This window comes from Python bivittatus, unplaced genomic scaffold (genome assembly GCF_059951505.1).
Source record: "Python bivittatus isolate LINGU-HERP-01145 unplaced genomic scaffold, Pbiv_v1 ctg000840_np1212, whole genome shotgun sequence".
Taxonomy (NCBI): Eukaryota; Metazoa; Chordata; class Lepidosauria; order Squamata; family Pythonidae; genus Python; species Python bivittatus.
In genome coordinates, this window is record NW_028277113.1 from 13,686,444 (window position 1) to 13,704,938 (window position 18,495).

At 40.9% G+C, this 18,495-nt stretch overlaps 1 protein-coding gene across 7 annotated transcripts in view; it reads right to left on the minus strand.

Moving 5' to 3' along the window:
- Positions 1–2,742: 2,742 nt before the first annotated feature.
- The window catches only part of RREB1 (ras responsive element binding protein 1), a 142,992-nt gene continuing 127,239 nt past the window's right edge, over positions 2,743–18,495 (minus strand). For all 7 annotated transcript variants that reach the window (XM_025176336.2, XM_025176351.2, XM_007422131.3 and 4 more), the window contains 2 exons: positions 10,636–11,397; positions 2,743–7,989 (listed from right to left, as the gene is read on the minus strand). In XM_025176336.2, coding sequence (XP_025032104.1) covers positions 7,469–7,989; positions 10,636–11,397 — 1,283 coding nt within the window. In that variant the 3' untranslated portion in view covers positions 2,743–7,468. The remainder of the gene's footprint in view (positions 7,990–10,635; positions 11,398–18,495) is intronic.

The window sequence follows — 18,495 nt, forward strand, 5'->3', positions numbered from 1 at the left end:
GTAACTACTTCTTTAAGAGGCTCTTCTGTCCTCCACTAGTTACCTGTAGTAATGGCACCTGTTTGACCTTGTTATCAGTATAAAAGACACCTGTCCACAACCTCAAACAGTCACACTCCAAAGTCCACTATGGCCAAGACCAAAGAGCTGTCGAAGGACACCAGAAACAAAATTGTAGACCTGCACCAGGCTGGGAAGACTGAATCTGCAATAGGCAAGCAGCTTGGTGTGAAGAAATCAACTGTGGGAGCAATAATTAGAAAATGGAAGACATACAAGACCACTGATAATCTCCCTCGATCTGGGGCTCCACGCAAGATCTCACCCTGTGGGGTCACAATGATCACAAGAATGGTGAGCAAAAATCCCAGAACCACACGGGGGGACCTAGTGAATGACCTGCAGAGAGCTGGGACCAAAGTAGCAAAGGCTACCATCAGTAACACACTACGCCGCCAGGGACTCAAATCCTGCAGGGCCAGATGTGTCCCCCTGCTTAAGCCAGTACATGTCCAGGCCTGTCTGAAGTTTGCTAGAGAGCATTTGGATGATCCAGAAGAGGATTGGGAGAATGTCATATGGTCAGATGAAGCCAAAGTAGAACGTTTTGGTCTAAACTCAACTCGTCATGTTTGGAGGAGAGAGAATGCTGAGTTGCATCCAAAGAACACCATACCTACTGTGAAGCATGGGGGTGGAAACATCATGCTTTGGGGCTGTTTTTCTGCAAAGGGACCAGGACGACTGATCTGTGTAAAGGAAAGAATGAATGGGGCCATGTGTCATGAGATTTTGAGTGAACACCACCTTCCATCAGCAAGGGCATTGAAGATGAAACGTGGCTGGGTCTTTCAGTATGACAATGATCCCAAACACACCACCCGGGCAACGAAGGAGTGGCTTCGTAAGAAGCATTTCAAGGTCCTGGAGTGGCCTAGCCAGTCTCCAGACCTCAACCCCATGGAAAACCTTTGGAGGGAGTTGAAAGTCCGTGTTGCCCAGTGACAGCCCCAAAACATCACTGCTCTAGAGGAGATCTGCATGGAGGAATGGGCCAAAATACCAGCAACAGTGTGTGAAAACCTTGTGAAGAGTTACAGAAAACGTTTGACCTCTGTCATTGCCAACAAAGGATATATAACAAAGTATTGAGATGAACTTTTGATATTGACCAAATACTTATTTTCCACCATGATTTGCAAATAAATTCTTTAAAAATCAGACAATGTGATTTTCTGGATTTCCCCCCCCCCATTTTGTCTCTCATAGTTGAGGTATACCTATGATGAAAATTACAGGCCTCTCTCATCTTTTTAAGTGGGAGAACTTGCACAATTGGTGGCTGACTAAGTACTTTTTTGCCCCACTGTATATGCTCCTTAACAAAGATTGTGGGAATGTTGGAACTAGGATTAAAAGCCTGTGGACAATGGCATCTGAATGCCCAGAGATCAAAGTTCATAGAAAGCTTATATGCAGCTATTGTCTGTTTCCCCTGAAATACACCCATAGTGTCCTTACAAAGAAATATTTATCTGTTCCATTACCGGTGTCAGCGATATTCTCAAAATACCCTTAGAAATGTCTTAAGAATTGCCATGATACACATCGCTTCACTTACTTCATGCTCAGTACTGAGAGTTAACAGGACATGTTTGCGAAAATGAAAACCCTGCTATACAATGTTTCATAACAGGATATCCTGCAGTTCTTTTTGAAATATGAAAGCATTTATTCACAAGTGAATTTTTCCTTGAAAATCCCATTTCCTTCTGTAATTACCTCTCTTAGGAACAATAACGTATTCATAATCATTATCAAATGAAGAGCCCAAAGACTTCAAATGCCTAATTTTCTCCTCAGCCTGCTTTTGCATCTAGATTAAAGTATACATGTTCTAGATGGTCCCCTGTTCCCTTTTTGTCTCCTTATTTATCCCCCCAGACTGCAGCTTTCAAATATTCCTTTTCCATTAGTGCTGAAGCTCAAGGCAGCCCCCAATCACAGGAATGATTAAAAACATATGTCAAATAAAATATTCCTGCCTGTGTTTGTGTCAAATTATTCTGTGTAGGGAAATCTGGCTATTTGTCTCTCCTGCATGTTGAAATGAATTTGGCTTAGGGAATGCTGCAAGTATTTAATCAGTCATTAGTTCTTAAAAGAAAAGTATCACTATTCTAATATTCTAATATTTCTCCAGGGTTCCATGTTCTTACAACTGTGCCACCCAGTGGTGAAGCACAGCTTAGGCAAAGATGCACCTACAGTATCAGAATGATATGTACTGTCCACCTTCCCTTAAGCTGTCAGAGAGATGAGATGTTACATTAGGTCATGTCTCCGTGTACAAGGTTTTACAGTATTTCCACCACCACTCCCATCTTGGGGGAGGATTTCTATACAGTGTATACCCTGTGTGATGTATGTTTCAATTCAAGAATTAAAAGATCTTTCCTTTTAATGCATTTGCACTAGCAAGATAACTATTTGCACTGAGGATGGGCAAATGTGAAGGGGAAAAAAAAGAATTAGCATGTTATTAAGTACAAACCCTTGGACAGGGACAAATAACTCATTAGGAAAAAGACAAGTATACAAGTATACATATAACAAGTATGAGTTCATCAGGACTATTCTGTTTCACTTCTGAAAAATCATCCCAATTGAAAATGCGTAAAAGTGTAGACTCCCAAATGCACAAAAAGATAGATAATTGTTTTGCAACTTCCAAGTGTACGATTTTCTTTTTAAATATAACCTTTTATTGCGTAGATCGTTTGATACAGAACAGCATTATTTTCATCACTTTGAATCTGGAAGTAACATACAACTGAATGAGAAGAATAGAAGTACCCAAAGAAATAGTGTGATTCTCTGTTCATGTGGCATAAATCAGTCTTGTACACAACTTGTAGCAGCAGTTTTTAAACGTTCCCTTTCGAAAATATATATATATCTATATATCTATATATAAATTGTACACACTAATTATCTCCTTGCATGGGCTGAAAGTTTTAGAATTAAAACATCCATCTTGAGTGGAGAGTGGTGAAGAGAGAGAAAGCCTCCCCCGCCCCATTCCACCAATACTAACAAAACTTGCATTGCCAGAAGGGAGAATCCACAATGGATAAGTTATCTCCTCAAAACCATGATAGTGTCACCTTGGGCTGAAGGACACAGAGGTAAGGATTTATCACTTCATGCAAGCTCTTTGCCCTTACTTCCTTTCTGGATCTTTTCACCTACTTAATGGCTTTGAGGAACCAGAGGATCTAAGGCAGTGTCGGCTCTACTCTCAATTATTTCGCAATTCAACCATCAACCAACACAGCAGTCAGCAACACGCAGGCTCATCGTGGGACTTGGAGGTACTCCAACAGCGACCATGGCGTTGATGGAAAAATTGAGGATCAGGTTGTAGAAGGAAAAAAAACAACAACTAAAATCATTTGGAAGCTGGAATTAAACCATCAACAGAGCTAGCTCTACATCGGCAGTGCTGTTATTGCTGCACATACCGGGTCTATTTTTATTCTTGGTTCTTTTTATTCTTTCACAGTCAAGTGCTTATTGTAGTGATTGAATTTTCACCATTAGCTCCTTTACAAGTCCAACAAGAGAATTTCAGATTTTAAAAAAGCCCTGAGAGAGGAAAGGGGAGGGAGAAGAAAAATCATGAAGATGCAGAGAAATGAACTAGCTGAACATGCAAACTAAGCCTAAGATTCACCCATAGTTTAAACACATTATAAAGTTCACAGTTTTAATATAGGGGGATTGTGAATGTGAGGAGGGGACAACAAAAGGGAACAAAATGTTCTTTTTTTCTTCCATCAAATGCAACTAATAAAAACATCAGTAAAATGTGGCAAGATTTTATAATATACTACGATATACATAAAGACTAAATAAAGCTTTAAATCAATAGTGATTATTGCTAGCAGATGTCCCGGCAGGGTGCTGGGATATTATTTGCTACATTATTTCTGCAGCATAAAGTTTTGTTCAGATCTGTCAGACTTGCATCCCCTCCCCAAACAGAGGCCAACGAGATTAGATAGGTCTGCAGAATGACCCATTTAATCTGAGGGCAGTTCTGACACTCCTGATTTAGTTAATGGCTTCTCCCCCACAATATTGCGCAGTTTAGTGTGGAGAGCTGCAAAAAATACCCCTCAAATTAATCCCAATAACAAAATATCCCCAAATAACAATTATAATAATTATAATAATTATAATAATAATATAATAGCAATTAAAATTAAGGGATGCTGAAATTGGCTTTGATGGAAAGCATCGTTTAGCAGATGATTTTATATTCTAAAAGAAACAATTGGTATTTATTTTTAATAATCCAGAGGAATGGTTTCAAAACTGTTTTATATACCCTCTATAACAATTAAACCTGTACTTCACATTCTATATGAAATACTATCACCCCAAAATGATCTCCTCACTCTTCCTCTGCAGTCTGAGTTGAATCTCTAAAATGTAATGACTATGAAATAGATTGGTATAATACTCTCAATTTTGACTGAGTATTCAGGATATATTACTTTATTTCTATGTAACATCAACTTGTTTCTAAATTGCTTTAAATGCTATTTGCACAGAGTATCACTTTAGGGCAGGGGTGGACCACATCTGGTTTTCCAGAACTTGTTAAACTACAGTTCCAAGTTACCACAGCCACTGGGTAAGAATGCTGAGTGTTTATAATTCAGCCAGTCTGGAAGGCCACTGGTTTTTCCACCCTGGCTTAACAATTTTAAGGAAAAAAGAATAGTACAAACAAAAGGGGTTCAATGTGGAAGAACAACAGAGAGAGATCCCAGAAATGCTATGCCTTTGCCCTATTACATATATGTAATATACTGTTCTGCAAACCCCACAAATATTCTAAGTGAATGGTCATTCCTGGCCCACAAGTCACGCTGCATTAGAATACGTGGAGCTAAACTGGGCATAAGCCTACTTCGACAGAGTCCCACATATGCATGGTTTCTGGTTACTTATAAGAAGAGGATGAGTCACACACAGACATATTGTCTACTGCCAAAGGCTCCTTGAAGAGAAAAGAGATCGCTTTGAGAACTGGGTTCACAACCATCTAGAACTTGAAAATAATTTTAATTTTCCTCCATCTTTAAGATGAGGGTACAGAATTGGGATCATCCAAAGAGACAAGCTTTTTTCACTCTGGACAGATCAAATACCACAGAACTAGCAACATAACATCCTCTGTGTCACACATTAGTAACAACATAACTACAAGTGAAATTGTCAGCTGTCTTGTTTATATCCAATTCTGCACTTGTATCTTTAAAATTGGGATACAGGAATGTAGCAATGCAGCCATCTTTTATATAGACACACAGACACACAGACACATATACACACAAGTCACACACGCATGGAGAAGGCAATCCTACTGAAATTAGTTATTTTTTTCCTCTCTCAAGATAAATGGGCCTCACATCAGAGTAGAAACGAGCCTTACAACCTAACACACCAGCTTAACCAGTCAATGGATCGCAGTCCTAATGCTGGTGGACGTGCGTTATCTCCTGTTGCCAGCAACAGGAATATATAGTCCATTCCCAATTCGCAACTTATATAAACATTCAGGAAAACCTCTAGAAACCTTGGGAAAGAAGTATTTTCGTAATCTGCAAACTTTATTGCCAGTAGTAGATTATTTCCTTGCTTTAAAGCACATTAAGGTAGTAGGATCATTTAAGGCTTTAAAAGTTCTCACTTTTCTCTATTGCTTCTGGAAGACTGAATCACCTTGCTTATTAATTTCAAAAAACGCAACTACTGCAATTCCAAACAACGCCAACTTCCTAGCATGCAATCTGGAGAGCCTTCTTCCACCTCATTTATCTTCATGCCAGCCCGCATCAAATTAGCGGATTCCTCTCCCTTTTATTAACTACGCTGAACCCCCTCTCTGCTGGGGTTCACTTTACGCAATCGTTCACAAGAAATTGAAGGCATATGTGTCGTTGGGTGGGGAAACAGAAATGGACACACAGTAGCAACTCACATATGCTACGTGCATTCAATTGGTTGCGTGGCCAAAAAAAAGAAGAAAAGATATAGGTTCAACCTCTGTGGCATGAACTTTCCATGCCGACAAGGACTCTCATTTCCCTGGATTCGTCGTCAGATCTACAGATCTTACCGATGTGTCATCAGCATGAACACAGAGGAATCGGAGGGCACCCACTCTCTCTATTCCCTCCATGTAAATTTAAGCTATGTCTACCTGGATTGGTTGTATGGACTTTCTTCCACCTGACGCTATAAAGGGGAAAAGAGGCTTCTGTGCACATGTGTTAGAAGAGCGGCAAACGCGGAAGGAAGGTCAGAGAGAGATTAGGCTGAAATCTCTAGGCAGGCGATCCAAGCTGCATTGAAGATCTCCGTGGACAAATATTGCCCATTGGTTTCTGCAGAATGCAGAGATTAGCAAACTAACACCATTTATAAAATATTACAACAATCATATATTGGAACACAAATCAAACATTTATATACACACACGTGCGCACCCCCCCCAAACTGTATGCAGATGTGTGTGTGTATGCCTACACACACACACGCATATATAAACATAAACAGCGGGCGCATATTTTCCATGGGGTTTTAAGTCACTCTGCCACGCTTTCTGTGCACTCTGAGTCCACAGTGGCCAGAAAGAGCCTTTCACAAAATGACAGCAGCAGCCAGAATGCCATTACTGATCATGTGAGGAGGAGGAGGAGGAGGAGACAGAAGAAGAAATAGCGATGATAATAGTAATCATGGTTTCCTGCTCTTAGCCTGAACCAAGCTTGAAAACCTTAATTTACCACGTTCATATGCGGAGTTGCTTTAACTCTCCCTCAGTGTGGGGGAAAAAAAAAAAAAAGGGGTCTGAAAAGGCAAAGCTAAAAAAAGTCAACCCTTTATATCTAATTCTTCTGCTTGGGGTTTCTTAAATCTTCTTCCAGTTATTGGCTGCAGTGTTTCAGGGCTTCCTTGCACCACTGACCCCCTTGTTTCCAGCTCAGAGAATACACAAAAGCGGCTATCACAGATATACGAGAACAAACTCACACACCCCAATAAAAAAGTAACATTAATGCTTAAATGAAAAGGTCCTCTCCAAATAATTAAAATATTTTTTTTAAAAAAATCATCTATTTTGCTTTAAAAAATATCTACGATACCAAAAGACCTAATAAAGTAGTAAGGCACTCAGACCAGTATATAATTGTAGTCTCTTGCATTATTTATACCGAAGGGCTCATGGCACTGAATCCAGACTGCCATACATCCCCCCAATCCCACCCGCCCATTGCCCACTTCTGGGTCACCACAGCAGGTTGATTCAGCAGCAAAGAAAAGCTTGCCCTGTCAACTTTATTCCTGTGTCCTGGATCAGGTTGCTGGGGCGCCACCGATGCCATAGCTGTCATTCAACTCCCAAGAGCTGGGGCGCATTCTCTGCAGAGGCGAGGATGTGACTCATGGATGATTTCTTGTTCTGGATCTCCAGCAAGTCCTGAATGAAGTCAGGGGGGCTCCCACAATCGGCCTTCCCTCGAGACTCCTGCTCTTTTGCTGTTGGTTTCTGCGCGTTCTTGCTGGGCTCAGCAAGGCCTAAGCCAGGGGCTTTCCCAGCTGGCTTATCTTCCTTACAAGCATAATCCTTTGTGGCATTGGCAAGGCTTTCTCTGCGGCTCCTCGTCACCGGGGAATGGCTCCCAAGCCCCACGAGGGCATCGCCCTCATTTTCTGAGATGGGGTTCGTGCTGCTGGGGAGAGACTCGTTCTCACTATCTTCTTCTCCTCTTGAACGGGTGTCCTCCCTGTCACTGTCCTTCTCATGATTCTTGGCACTTTTTACCTTCTGATGGATACGCTGATGTCGAACCAGGCTGTGCTTCAAAGTAAAGGTCCGTTCGCAGGTTTGACATTTGTACGGTCGCTCCCCTGGGATCAAGGGAAAAGGAGACAAAACCAAAGGTCAGACATTCCCTCACCCCTGAGAGGTTCCTCTCTTTCCTGGCTGGAATGGCCAAATGACAGGTCCTCTTTAACGTTTACGGATTTAGCAAGGCTGACAGGAGGCAAGGGAGAAATGTTTATGATGAACACTGGGGCAAAATGGTGATTTTTAATTCATTTCTCCTGAGACATGCTTAAAGGGCCATATTTTCCCAACTAACTCTAACCCGACAATGATATCCTGTGAATCTGCACTGTGCGCATTCGATTATTTAAGCTGTGGAAGTCCCACCGCTACCATCATTTTTGTTTTGCTTTTTTTTTTTTTTTTTTTAACAGAGAAGGCAACATGGTGCATTTCAGATGTTTTCAATTACAGCTATCACAATCCTTTCAGATACACGGCTTGGTGATGATAGGAGCTGAAGTCGCTTGACAATGCTGCTAGGAGAAAGATTTGTGTATTTGTGCCTACTGACAGGAGCAGGGAAACAGTGCTTTGCTCCTGTCATTTGAATTAAATAGCACACTTCTACCTACATAAATGTCTGTCCACTATGTATACAAAACTCTGTGGGTCTTGTTGTGTTTTTTTAAATAAGGCAACCCTGTCAAAATAAAGGTGTCTCTTGTGAAATAGAAGCATCTAGAATAGAGATAGCAGAGTTGAAAAAATATGTAGAGAAAGACGCTACTGAATACTCAGGAAACTGGAGTGATCAGCTGCTTATGGGGAAAGATGAGAGCTTCTTAATTTAGAGGGGAAAATGCAAAGTTTCCATTATCTTCATTTCTTGTTTGCTTTCCCTTTCTAAAAAAGGAATGGGGAATAAGAAAGCAGCACTCCACTTTATCAAAGCAATAACGTATTTGCTCCTCAACGGAAGATTATAAAGGAAGTGCTACTTCATGAGTTGTTGGGCTGTTTTTCATTTTTCTCTAGATTGACCATCATTTTCACTTTTTTACTTTTTAAGAGAAAGGGAGCCTCCTGAGACTGCAAAGAAAATGCCTTGTCATCATAGCTGGCTGAACTTCACAAGATTTTACTTAAAACTTTCTACGGAATGTATTTTAGCTTAAAAGATGAGCAACTAGCATACCTCATACAGTGTATCACTCATTTTCTAAGCAGCATGTCAAATCATTACAACATATGAGAGGTGAACCCCACTTTTAAATAATTATAAAAATCTTTGTTGTTCCAGACAGATCATTGAGTTACTAATGACAGAAAACGTATTTGCAGAAAAATAACTTCTTTTGCTAAGTTTAATTCCAAGTAGAATAGATTGAAAAAGAAGTAAATGCAGGCTGCAGTCTTTCAAAAATCCACAGCTATCCATTGTAAGAGCTCTTGCCTAATTCAGAGTCAATGTGATTAGATTGCTAAACTAGGGAACTCCCTGGATGACGGCCAGACTGAAGCATAGGAAACTCACTGAGTGACCTTGGATAATCACTATCTCTTGGACCAATCATCACCTCCAAGTCTAGCCTGGATCACTGGGTAGTTGAGAAGATTACAGAACCAGCTATTTTGTGCTTCTTAGAACAAAGAAGGAAAACCCATCATGGCTCATGAGCTTAATCTAACCTAACAGAGCTTTAAAGAAGGTTCCTCTTGCCAGGATTGCCAGTGACACATTTCCAGGCAGCTCAGTTACAGCACCTGCAAGGGTGGCTTATCTTGGCTTCCTGCTGCTTTCAGCAAAGAGCCAAGATTGGGCATGACCACTCATGCAGGGACTCTAAAGCACCGTACATTCTTCCCAACAACTGAGGGCATGAGAAAGCTAAAGCCACTTCAAGCAGAGCAAAGGGGACAATATTGTCTCTCTGTTCTATTCCACCTGTGTCATCTTGTATTTGTGTGACAAATCAGGGAGTATCCCTGACCTCAGCTCACATGGATGAAATACTCCATGCAGGATGAAGCAGATACCACATTTTGACCTCCAATGATGAACTGCTTTTCTGTTGTATTGTGATAAGCCTACAAGGGTCCCTAAAAATGGGCTGCTATATCAATTAACACAGAGAAAATAAATATTTGGGATTTTGACAGGACAGAAGCTTTCCCCTTCCATATTTTGTGGCCTTCAATTCCAGTGGAGTTCCCATCACTTGACATGGAATCTCACACTGAATGGCCATGTGCAGAAGTGCAAATTTCTTGAAATGCAGACACAACCTGCTAATAAATATTTAACTTCTGAGGGAAATCAAAAAGCCAGCAAACTTGAGGTAAACCACCTGTACTAAAACTTATATGCCCTGCTTCTCAAGGTATTAAGAATATATGCAGGATTCCTGACCTAACTTTGCAAAAGTGGGCTTAGCATGATTTCATGTTAAAATAAAGCTTTGAAAAGTTGCCATCTTCCTTCTTTAAGCTACATGTTGCTCCAAATATTTCAAGGCAATCACTTACAGTAACAGGTTTTGCCTTGTGCAGAATCTGACAGCCCCATCTAGTCCAGCAGTATCTGAATGGGCAACCAGTTTTTCAAGCAGTGGATTTGTTCAGTTTTAACTAGACTACTTAGGGATTCTATCTGGAACCTCTGCATATATTCTATCACTGAGTGATTATATTACTGCAAATAATACTCAATGGCCCCCATGTACCTGTATGGGATCTCATATGCCGTGTCAAATCTTGTAGAGACCAAAATCTCTTGTTGCACACTGTACAGACTTTCTTCCTTTTGTCTGCTTTGGATTCACTCTTAGTGCCCCCACCAGACTTTGGCTTCCTGTCTTCATCACTCTTCTCAGAAGATTTTCTTTCAGTGCTCTCTCCCTCAGAGATGCTTTCACTCTCCTCATTTTCCCTTCCTGTTGCCTCACCATCTGTGGGAGACTCAGCTCCTTTAATGTCCCTTGCAGGCTCTTCCTGTTCAACAGATGGGTCCACCTGCATGACAGGGACTTGGGCTTGGTCTCTCCCTTGAACATTTTTACTTTCATCCTCACTGCTCTTTTCATCTTTCCTGTCGTCATGTGCATGGGCTTTTTTGTGCCGGCTAAGAGTACCAGCAAACTTGAAGAATTTCCCACATGTGTCACAGGTGTGTTTATTTTCAGATTGAGCCCCATTGCCTGTGCTTTGATCACTCTCAGCCAGCTTGAATTCCATGAACTTGCTAGCAAAATTGAGGTCCAGGCTTCTATTGCTGATTGAATCTTCTTCTGGCTCCTCTTCTCCCTCGCTTAATTTCTCTTGTGCATCCTCCTCTCCTTGGGATGAGTCCATCTTTTCCTCTTCTTTGGGACTGCACTCAGGTTCTTCTAGAAACTCAGCTGTTTCCTCTAGGTGGTCTCTCTCCCCAGAGGTCAAGTCAAGTGCTTCATTTCCTACACTTGTATTTTCTTGATCAGATTGACTATCTGTAAAAGAGAACAGAGAAATATTGACTTTTTCAGCAGTCAAGGAAGCCTCATCAACATCACTTTCTGTAATGTCATCATCAAATATGTCTGTCTGCTCTCTAGTCAAAAACAACACAGGGTCTTGTTTGCATGTATGACATTCAGCAATACATAACAATATTTTTAGTTTCCAAGTTCACTAGTGTTATGGACAATTGCAATGCAAAATATTTCAGCTTAGTTCAAAAATGCACAAACAGCAATATGGTATATGACTGCCTAATCCCTGTGCAGAAATTCCATGAATTCATGTGCAGTATTTCATGTGCCATGACGTTCTGGAAAGATTAATAAATCCAAATGTGTTTTTACTCAGTGGCATGGTAGAAACTGTGAAAACAATGGAGCAAGCTATTTAATTAATGGGATCAGGCTCTAAGAAATCCTATTTCCAAGCAGTCAAATTATTGCTGTTTTATTTCTGGATACCAGGGAGAAGAAAACTGAGTATACTATTAGCAAAGGTATTGGGGTTTTGACAAATTGTTTGTCTTGTTCATGAATATGGCTTTGGGATTTCCATTTGAACAAGTGCAAACTATTCCCTTTAATCTAATGGAAGGAAGCATGCACATCAAACAGTATTCTGCAAAGATTTGATCAAACAGCCGGGCTATCTATGGACATATCCCTAAACATCTGATTGAAGTGAGGGTTCTTGAATTAATGACTGACTTTCACTAGAGGCTTCTGAATCAAATTTCAATCTGTGGAAACCAGGATGCAGGCATCCTTTTAGCATGCCTATGTCTTCTGAACTAGACTGGGAGACTATTTTTAGAATTGGTGCCCCTTTCCTTTCCATACAAGCTAATTCTATTCTTTCTGGTACTCCCAAAAAGAGAGACATAGCAACATCATATCTCTTCCAAAATCCCCAGGCAGATTATATATTTAGTGGGTCTAAACAAACTCATCCTTTTAAAAATTTCACTTACTGGGGGCAAAGAAGCTTAGTCCAAATGGAGAGCCAGTATGATATAGTGGTTTAAGTAACTAGACCAGGCCTGGGAAAATAAAAGGCAGGTTCAAGTCCACCTTCAGCCTTGCAAGCTCACTGGGTGACCTGGAGCCAGTCACTCTCTCTCAACCAGCCTTACACAGTTGTTGGGAAAAACTGAAGGGGGAAGTGCTCTGTGTGCCACCCTGACTTTGTGGAGGAAAGGTGGAATATAAACCTAACAAATAAACCATTTCCTTCTCTTCAGAACATTTCACCAGCCTGGATATAAAGCAAAGACTACAGGGATGAAGGGACATGAAGAAATACCTGCTTTGATGTATAAATGAGAACACTGCTTTGTGACATTCTGGTCATTCCTAATAAAGTTCTAGCTGACTTTGGATTTTTTTTTTTCTTCACTAATTCTCTCCCTTCCTCCCCACTAAACTTTAGTTAATGTTACAGCATAATAGCCTATGTAATCCTGATTACATTTGATATTGGTAGCCACTATGTTTTTTAGAATGCCTTCTATATGTTATAAGAATTAAAAGACTAACACTCTCTAGATAAATAATCTAAGCCTTGAGTTTCTAAAAGCTCAATAGCAGCTTAGCAATTAAAGGGATGTAGAAATGCTGATAAAATAATGTTTTAGATCCTTTTTGTGCTGACTCATCGAGCCTGTATTTGTGAATGACAACGGGACAACCTTGAGAGACCAGACAAAGACAGCCAGAAATCAAGAGGTTTTAGACAGTTGGAACACATGGAAAATAAAATGCAGGGATTTCAAATTTCAGAATAAATGAAAAATACAACTAAGCTACAGAAATAAAACGGTATCATTGGCTACAGATAAAACTCTACAACTGGAGCCAGAATATGAGACCTAAAAATTCATGTGTTCTTAACAGAGTGCCATTGATGAAGTTGCAGTTGACTGATGGAGAAAAGGACATATGTTTGAAACCTTCATTTAAGTAGTCTGTGGGCACTTAAGCATGTTTTGTCTCTGCTAATGGGCATGGGATGAGGTGCTGCAGCTCCTCCTTGAAGCTGACAGCATGCTCAAAACCCATTTCCCAACATCCCCAAATAGCTTCTTGCCCTTAATGACCACTTGCAGAAGAAATTCCAGAATTGTGCATATGCTCCTTGGCAGTTCAGCAGTATCAATACAGATTTATTGCTCCAGACTGAAAAATAACTTTATCACACTATTTCCTAGAAATGAAAATATACTGCATTGGTGAAAAGAGATGGTGTCAAGAGCCAAGAACCCATGTTGCAAATAAAAGACAGTGAAGTCCCCTAAAAGCTTTTCAATTTATAAACCAGCCAATGTTGATTAACTGAAGTTCTTTTCGACAGAAAGAGTGCTTTGACACCTATTTTTTCTTCCATAAAATGAAAGCTTTGGATACTTCACACATGCCTATGCAACAAGAAAAGGCTTATTTAATCAATGAGATTTTATAAACTATATTTGGTTACTAAGAAGTTGGAAGCCCTTACTCCCATTTCTCCCCCATTAAAGTGTGAGTTTTAAGATATCATTTCAGGTACATCTTCTGCTAGCGTTTCTCAATTTTTGAATAACATTTTCCAGTTTTCCTTAATTTCTCTCTCATTAAGGATGTTTTGAGATTACAGCTGTTTTGAGATCACACAATTTCCAGCCAGACTGGTAGACAGAAAGTAGATTGAGCTCTATTAGCAGATCTGAGTGATTTGCAGTGCAACTTCATATCAATAAGAGCAACAATAATTTCTACCTAAATTAAGATGTTGAAACAAATAAAGTTTGGCCTAACCAGATGTGAACTTCTGGCACCAAAACTAAAATCAAGTTCTTTAAAGGTTCTCAGAGCCATCCTCCTGTCTTTCACTACTGCCTCAAGTTCATATATTTTGGGGTTCTAGTTAAAAACAAAAATCCAAGAAATCTGAAGAACGTCCATCCTTGACCCAGACAGCTAAGTACTGTAAGATCAAACAAAAATGCAGCACATCTGTCCCATGCACTCCCCAACCACTCACCGAGTGAGCAATATTTTACTTATCGTCACATGGGAAAAATTCCAAGCCTATGATTGCGTGGGTTAGTAGAGCCAAAAAAATGTAATGTACCAAATTTGTATGTGGGAAATGGCAACTTTGGTAAACCATTTCCTGGGAGATGTAACCTATACCACAATACTATTGCAAGATAAACATTATGCACCAAACTCATGAGGAAGTTGAGGATTTAAATATACATTTACTGGACCTTAAGGTATCTTCCTAATCCAATTATCTTTTGTACATTCTAAGCATTTTGCAGGTTGCCATGGACTGCTGACCTCATAAATCTGCAGCTAGACTCCCTAATACTCCTCTCTTCATAATCATGTGCATTTTAGCATGTTTGTCTTTTTTTCTTAATGATGACTTGAGCAAAACCCCACCCTGATCTTTCACAGAGACTTTATAAATACATGCCCATTGTGTTGTCCTCCCTTCAGTAAGCACAGAGGGTCACATGAAATACTTCTATTTCTAAAAAGAATAGATGGCTTTGTGGAAATTCTGTCGACTGGGAAGCAAAGTTTAATCTGTGTTCTCCTCATAGGTAATTCTTCTTGGGTGGGGTGGAAACAGGAATTCGTTATTTAAAACTTTAAAGACCAAGCTTCTAATTGAGCGGAGACTCTCAAGCACAAAATACAGGTCTTAACTGAAATACCTACACATTTTATAGTGAGATACAGGAGCGAATGATTTGCATAACAGTCTGTTATATAAGGCATACATAGCAGCTTTCAAGGGCTTAGTTATAATCAGTTGCACTTTGTTCCTAAAGGACTCTCGTTCGTTCTGTCACCAAACAGGGAGAAAACAGCAGCAAGCAGGACCTGAAAGGTCACTAGCTTATTAAACCTGGCTACAGAAATGTGAAGATCTAATGACATATGCCCCTGACTGCACTATTTAAGATGTGAAAATAATACAAATAATGTTCAGAAACCCTAAGAGTCCAGTAAACAGCTAAGAAACAATCAAACTCTTGCTGCTGTGCTTGGGGGGGGGGCGGGCGGGTTGTGTCTTGACAGGTCCGTAATTCACATATTCCTCAAGTTATTTACAACATGCTGTACCGATTCCCTTTTGTTGTTCACAACTTTAAACAAAGTACAGTATACCAACTGTAGGCAGAAATTAATCCAGGATCTACTATTAGATCACAGGGTGATTTGCAGTAAATTGGATACCTAATTCCCAATTATCTAACGGTAGCAGCATCCAAAACCATTTGATCCTTCCAGATGAGACTGTTGATAAAGAATGTTTGGTGGAGGAAGTGGGAATAGATTTTATCTAAAGAGATTTGTGAGTTTAGTTCTGGTATGACTTTTAATTTGTGGGCTGTCCATGTCCTCAAAACACGGTCTGTGGATTTGCATCTATCGGAATTTTGCACCTTACTGTAGTTTATACTGATCTCAAACAAAAAGTAAACTTAAAAAGTTGACGTATGCACCTCCCTCATCTACAGTCACTTTCAATTTCTCAGAATAGTAAGGTTTCTTTTATTCTCTTTTTTTATGTTCCAATCCCAAATAGCTTCCACTAGGTGGGACACTTTGGTAAGATTGCTTTCATACAAATGAAAGGATTCACGTCAGTGCTGATTAGACTTCTCATTTAATTTTCTGTGACTTGCTTAAATTTATCTCCTGATAGGCAGAAGTTGCCTCCCCTCTACGTGGGGAGGGGGTGTGGGGGAGGGCAGTCCCTTCACTCTAGCTTAAACATCCATAGTTAGAACTGTACACACATCCTTAAATTCTCCTACCTGAGACACTGGGAACAAGAACATGGGTAGCATCTAAGAGAAGGTAGCTGTAAACACCATGTTCAGATGATTGTTTCTTTCATTTTAATAATGGGAAAGGTCTCTCCTCATGTCTCCAGCATTATTCTACATGTATATCCCACTGATGCATAAAGAGCCCCAATTCAGACAACACACAGGAATCATAAAGAACAAAGCAGTGAATTAAAAATTCTCTATTACTAAGTTATGAAACTTTCAATTTTACTTATTCCTATTTATTTATTATTTCCATTTATCCTCTGCCTTTCTTCCGGGAAGCCACAAGATGCTATACAGGTAGTCCTCAACTTATGACCATTAGTTCAGTGACCGTTCAAAGTTACAGCGATGCTGAACAAAGGAACTTAGGACCAGTCCACAAAGTTACAGCCGTTGCAACAGTCACATGATCAAAATTCAGGCGCTTGGCAGCCCTCCCACCCTTACAACCACAGGGGCACCTCAACTCCCCCAACCCACCTATCTCCTCCCCATCTATGCACTTTTGGCCCCCTGCACTCTGCAGCCCTTGCTGCCCTTTGCTGTCTTCTTGCTCCTGCTGCTGACCAAACATGCCCAGTCTGCCCCTTTGTGAGGAAGCTGCTGGCCACCCACAGCTTTCTTCATCAGGTTGCACACGACAATTTCCTTGCGAGACCTGGCCTCATGTGGCCAGCAGTTGCCTCATGAAGGGCCAGGGCAGGCACACCTTGTCAGCGAAGCAGGAAGACAGCAAAGGTCAGCTGGCGTGGTGAAGCACAGGGCAGCAGGGGCTGCAGGGTGCAGGGTGGCGAAGGCAATTGCAGTTGGGACTGGGCTGGGTCAGCTGTGGCCTCCCATGGCAGCTCTGGCTTTGTGCCACGCTGCCAGGCCAGGCTGCGTCTGGGCTTTGAGCTGCACTGCGGCTCAGGGGCTTCTTGCAGCCCCAGAGCCACAGCATGCCAAGAAGTCCCTGAGCTGCAGTGTGGCAAGCAGCCCCAGAGCTGTGCAGTTCTGGGGCCACTTGCCACCCCACAAGGCAGGGTGCAGGGCAGCCAAAAGGGCAGAGATGGGGGGTGAGATAGGCAGGTGGGGGGACTTGGAGGCAGTCCCTTACCTTATCAAGGCTCAGGGCTGGGAGGGACCAAGCCCAGAACATCTTGGATTGGGGTGGGTCCTTGGCTAACGACCGGTGGAATTTGGTTAACAATGACAACAGGAGTGCCCAGGATTGCAATTGCTAAGTGATGCAGTCACATGATGTCGTGCTTTACAACCACTTTGCTTAGCGGCAGAAATTCCAGTCCCAATTGTGGTTGTAAGTTGAGGACCACCTGTATCTGATTCTCTTCACAAGAACCCTGAGAACTCTCTCACACATACTCTCTCTCTAAGCTGAGTGAGGAGACTGAGCCAAATTCAATAAGAGGCTTTCCTCCAAAAACTACCCAGAATCCCAGCCAGCTTCCTCATTTCTTTCTACCACTCAGCAAATCAAATCAAATAAAAACTGGTTAATGATATTAAACCATAGTTCCCAACAATCAATGGTAGCTTTAATCCTGATGTTTTTCTCCAACTGCATGGTGTTGCCCATTAGTAAAATGTTACAAAAGCCAAAACAGTCTTCTTAATAAAACAAATGCAGTATTTCTTGTCTCGTACTATCTCCAGCCAAAGGCCTTCTTACTTAGGATGATGGGGATCCGGACTTCCAGGGAAGAAATAGCGAACTGAAGACAGCTCCGCAAAAAGCGGAGCTGACGACTGCAGCAGAATGAACAACTGGCAAGTAGACTGGTTCTTCATAATTCATCCTCTCCAGACAAGGAGAGGAGTTGAGATTGCCCACAAGTGCTCCAGACAATTGCTGCTCACACGGAGACTGCAAGACAGTGGTCTCTGGAGGGTTTAGAGCTCTGGGTGACAAGGAAATAGCCATCTTGCTCAAACTGCAGTTGGCACCTCTAAGGACAATGGGTTTGCATACTTTCTTTTCTAACCACTTTTGGAAATTGCTTATTAACTGCTTTTCAGCTTTGGGTTGACAAGTTTTATAATACCGGGTGAGTTTCTTTCAATCCTTAGCAAAAGATGTTTTAAATGCAAGTTTAAGGACTTAATTTTTTTTTTCTGGAATAAATAGCAAAAAGGTGATTAAAACTGATTTTAGAGTCACTAACAGACTAAGGGTCCAGATAAATTTGAAGTAAGGTTTTGGAATTAATTACAAAGAATCCTTCCCAGGGGAAAATGTTTTTGCTTTGAATTCTTA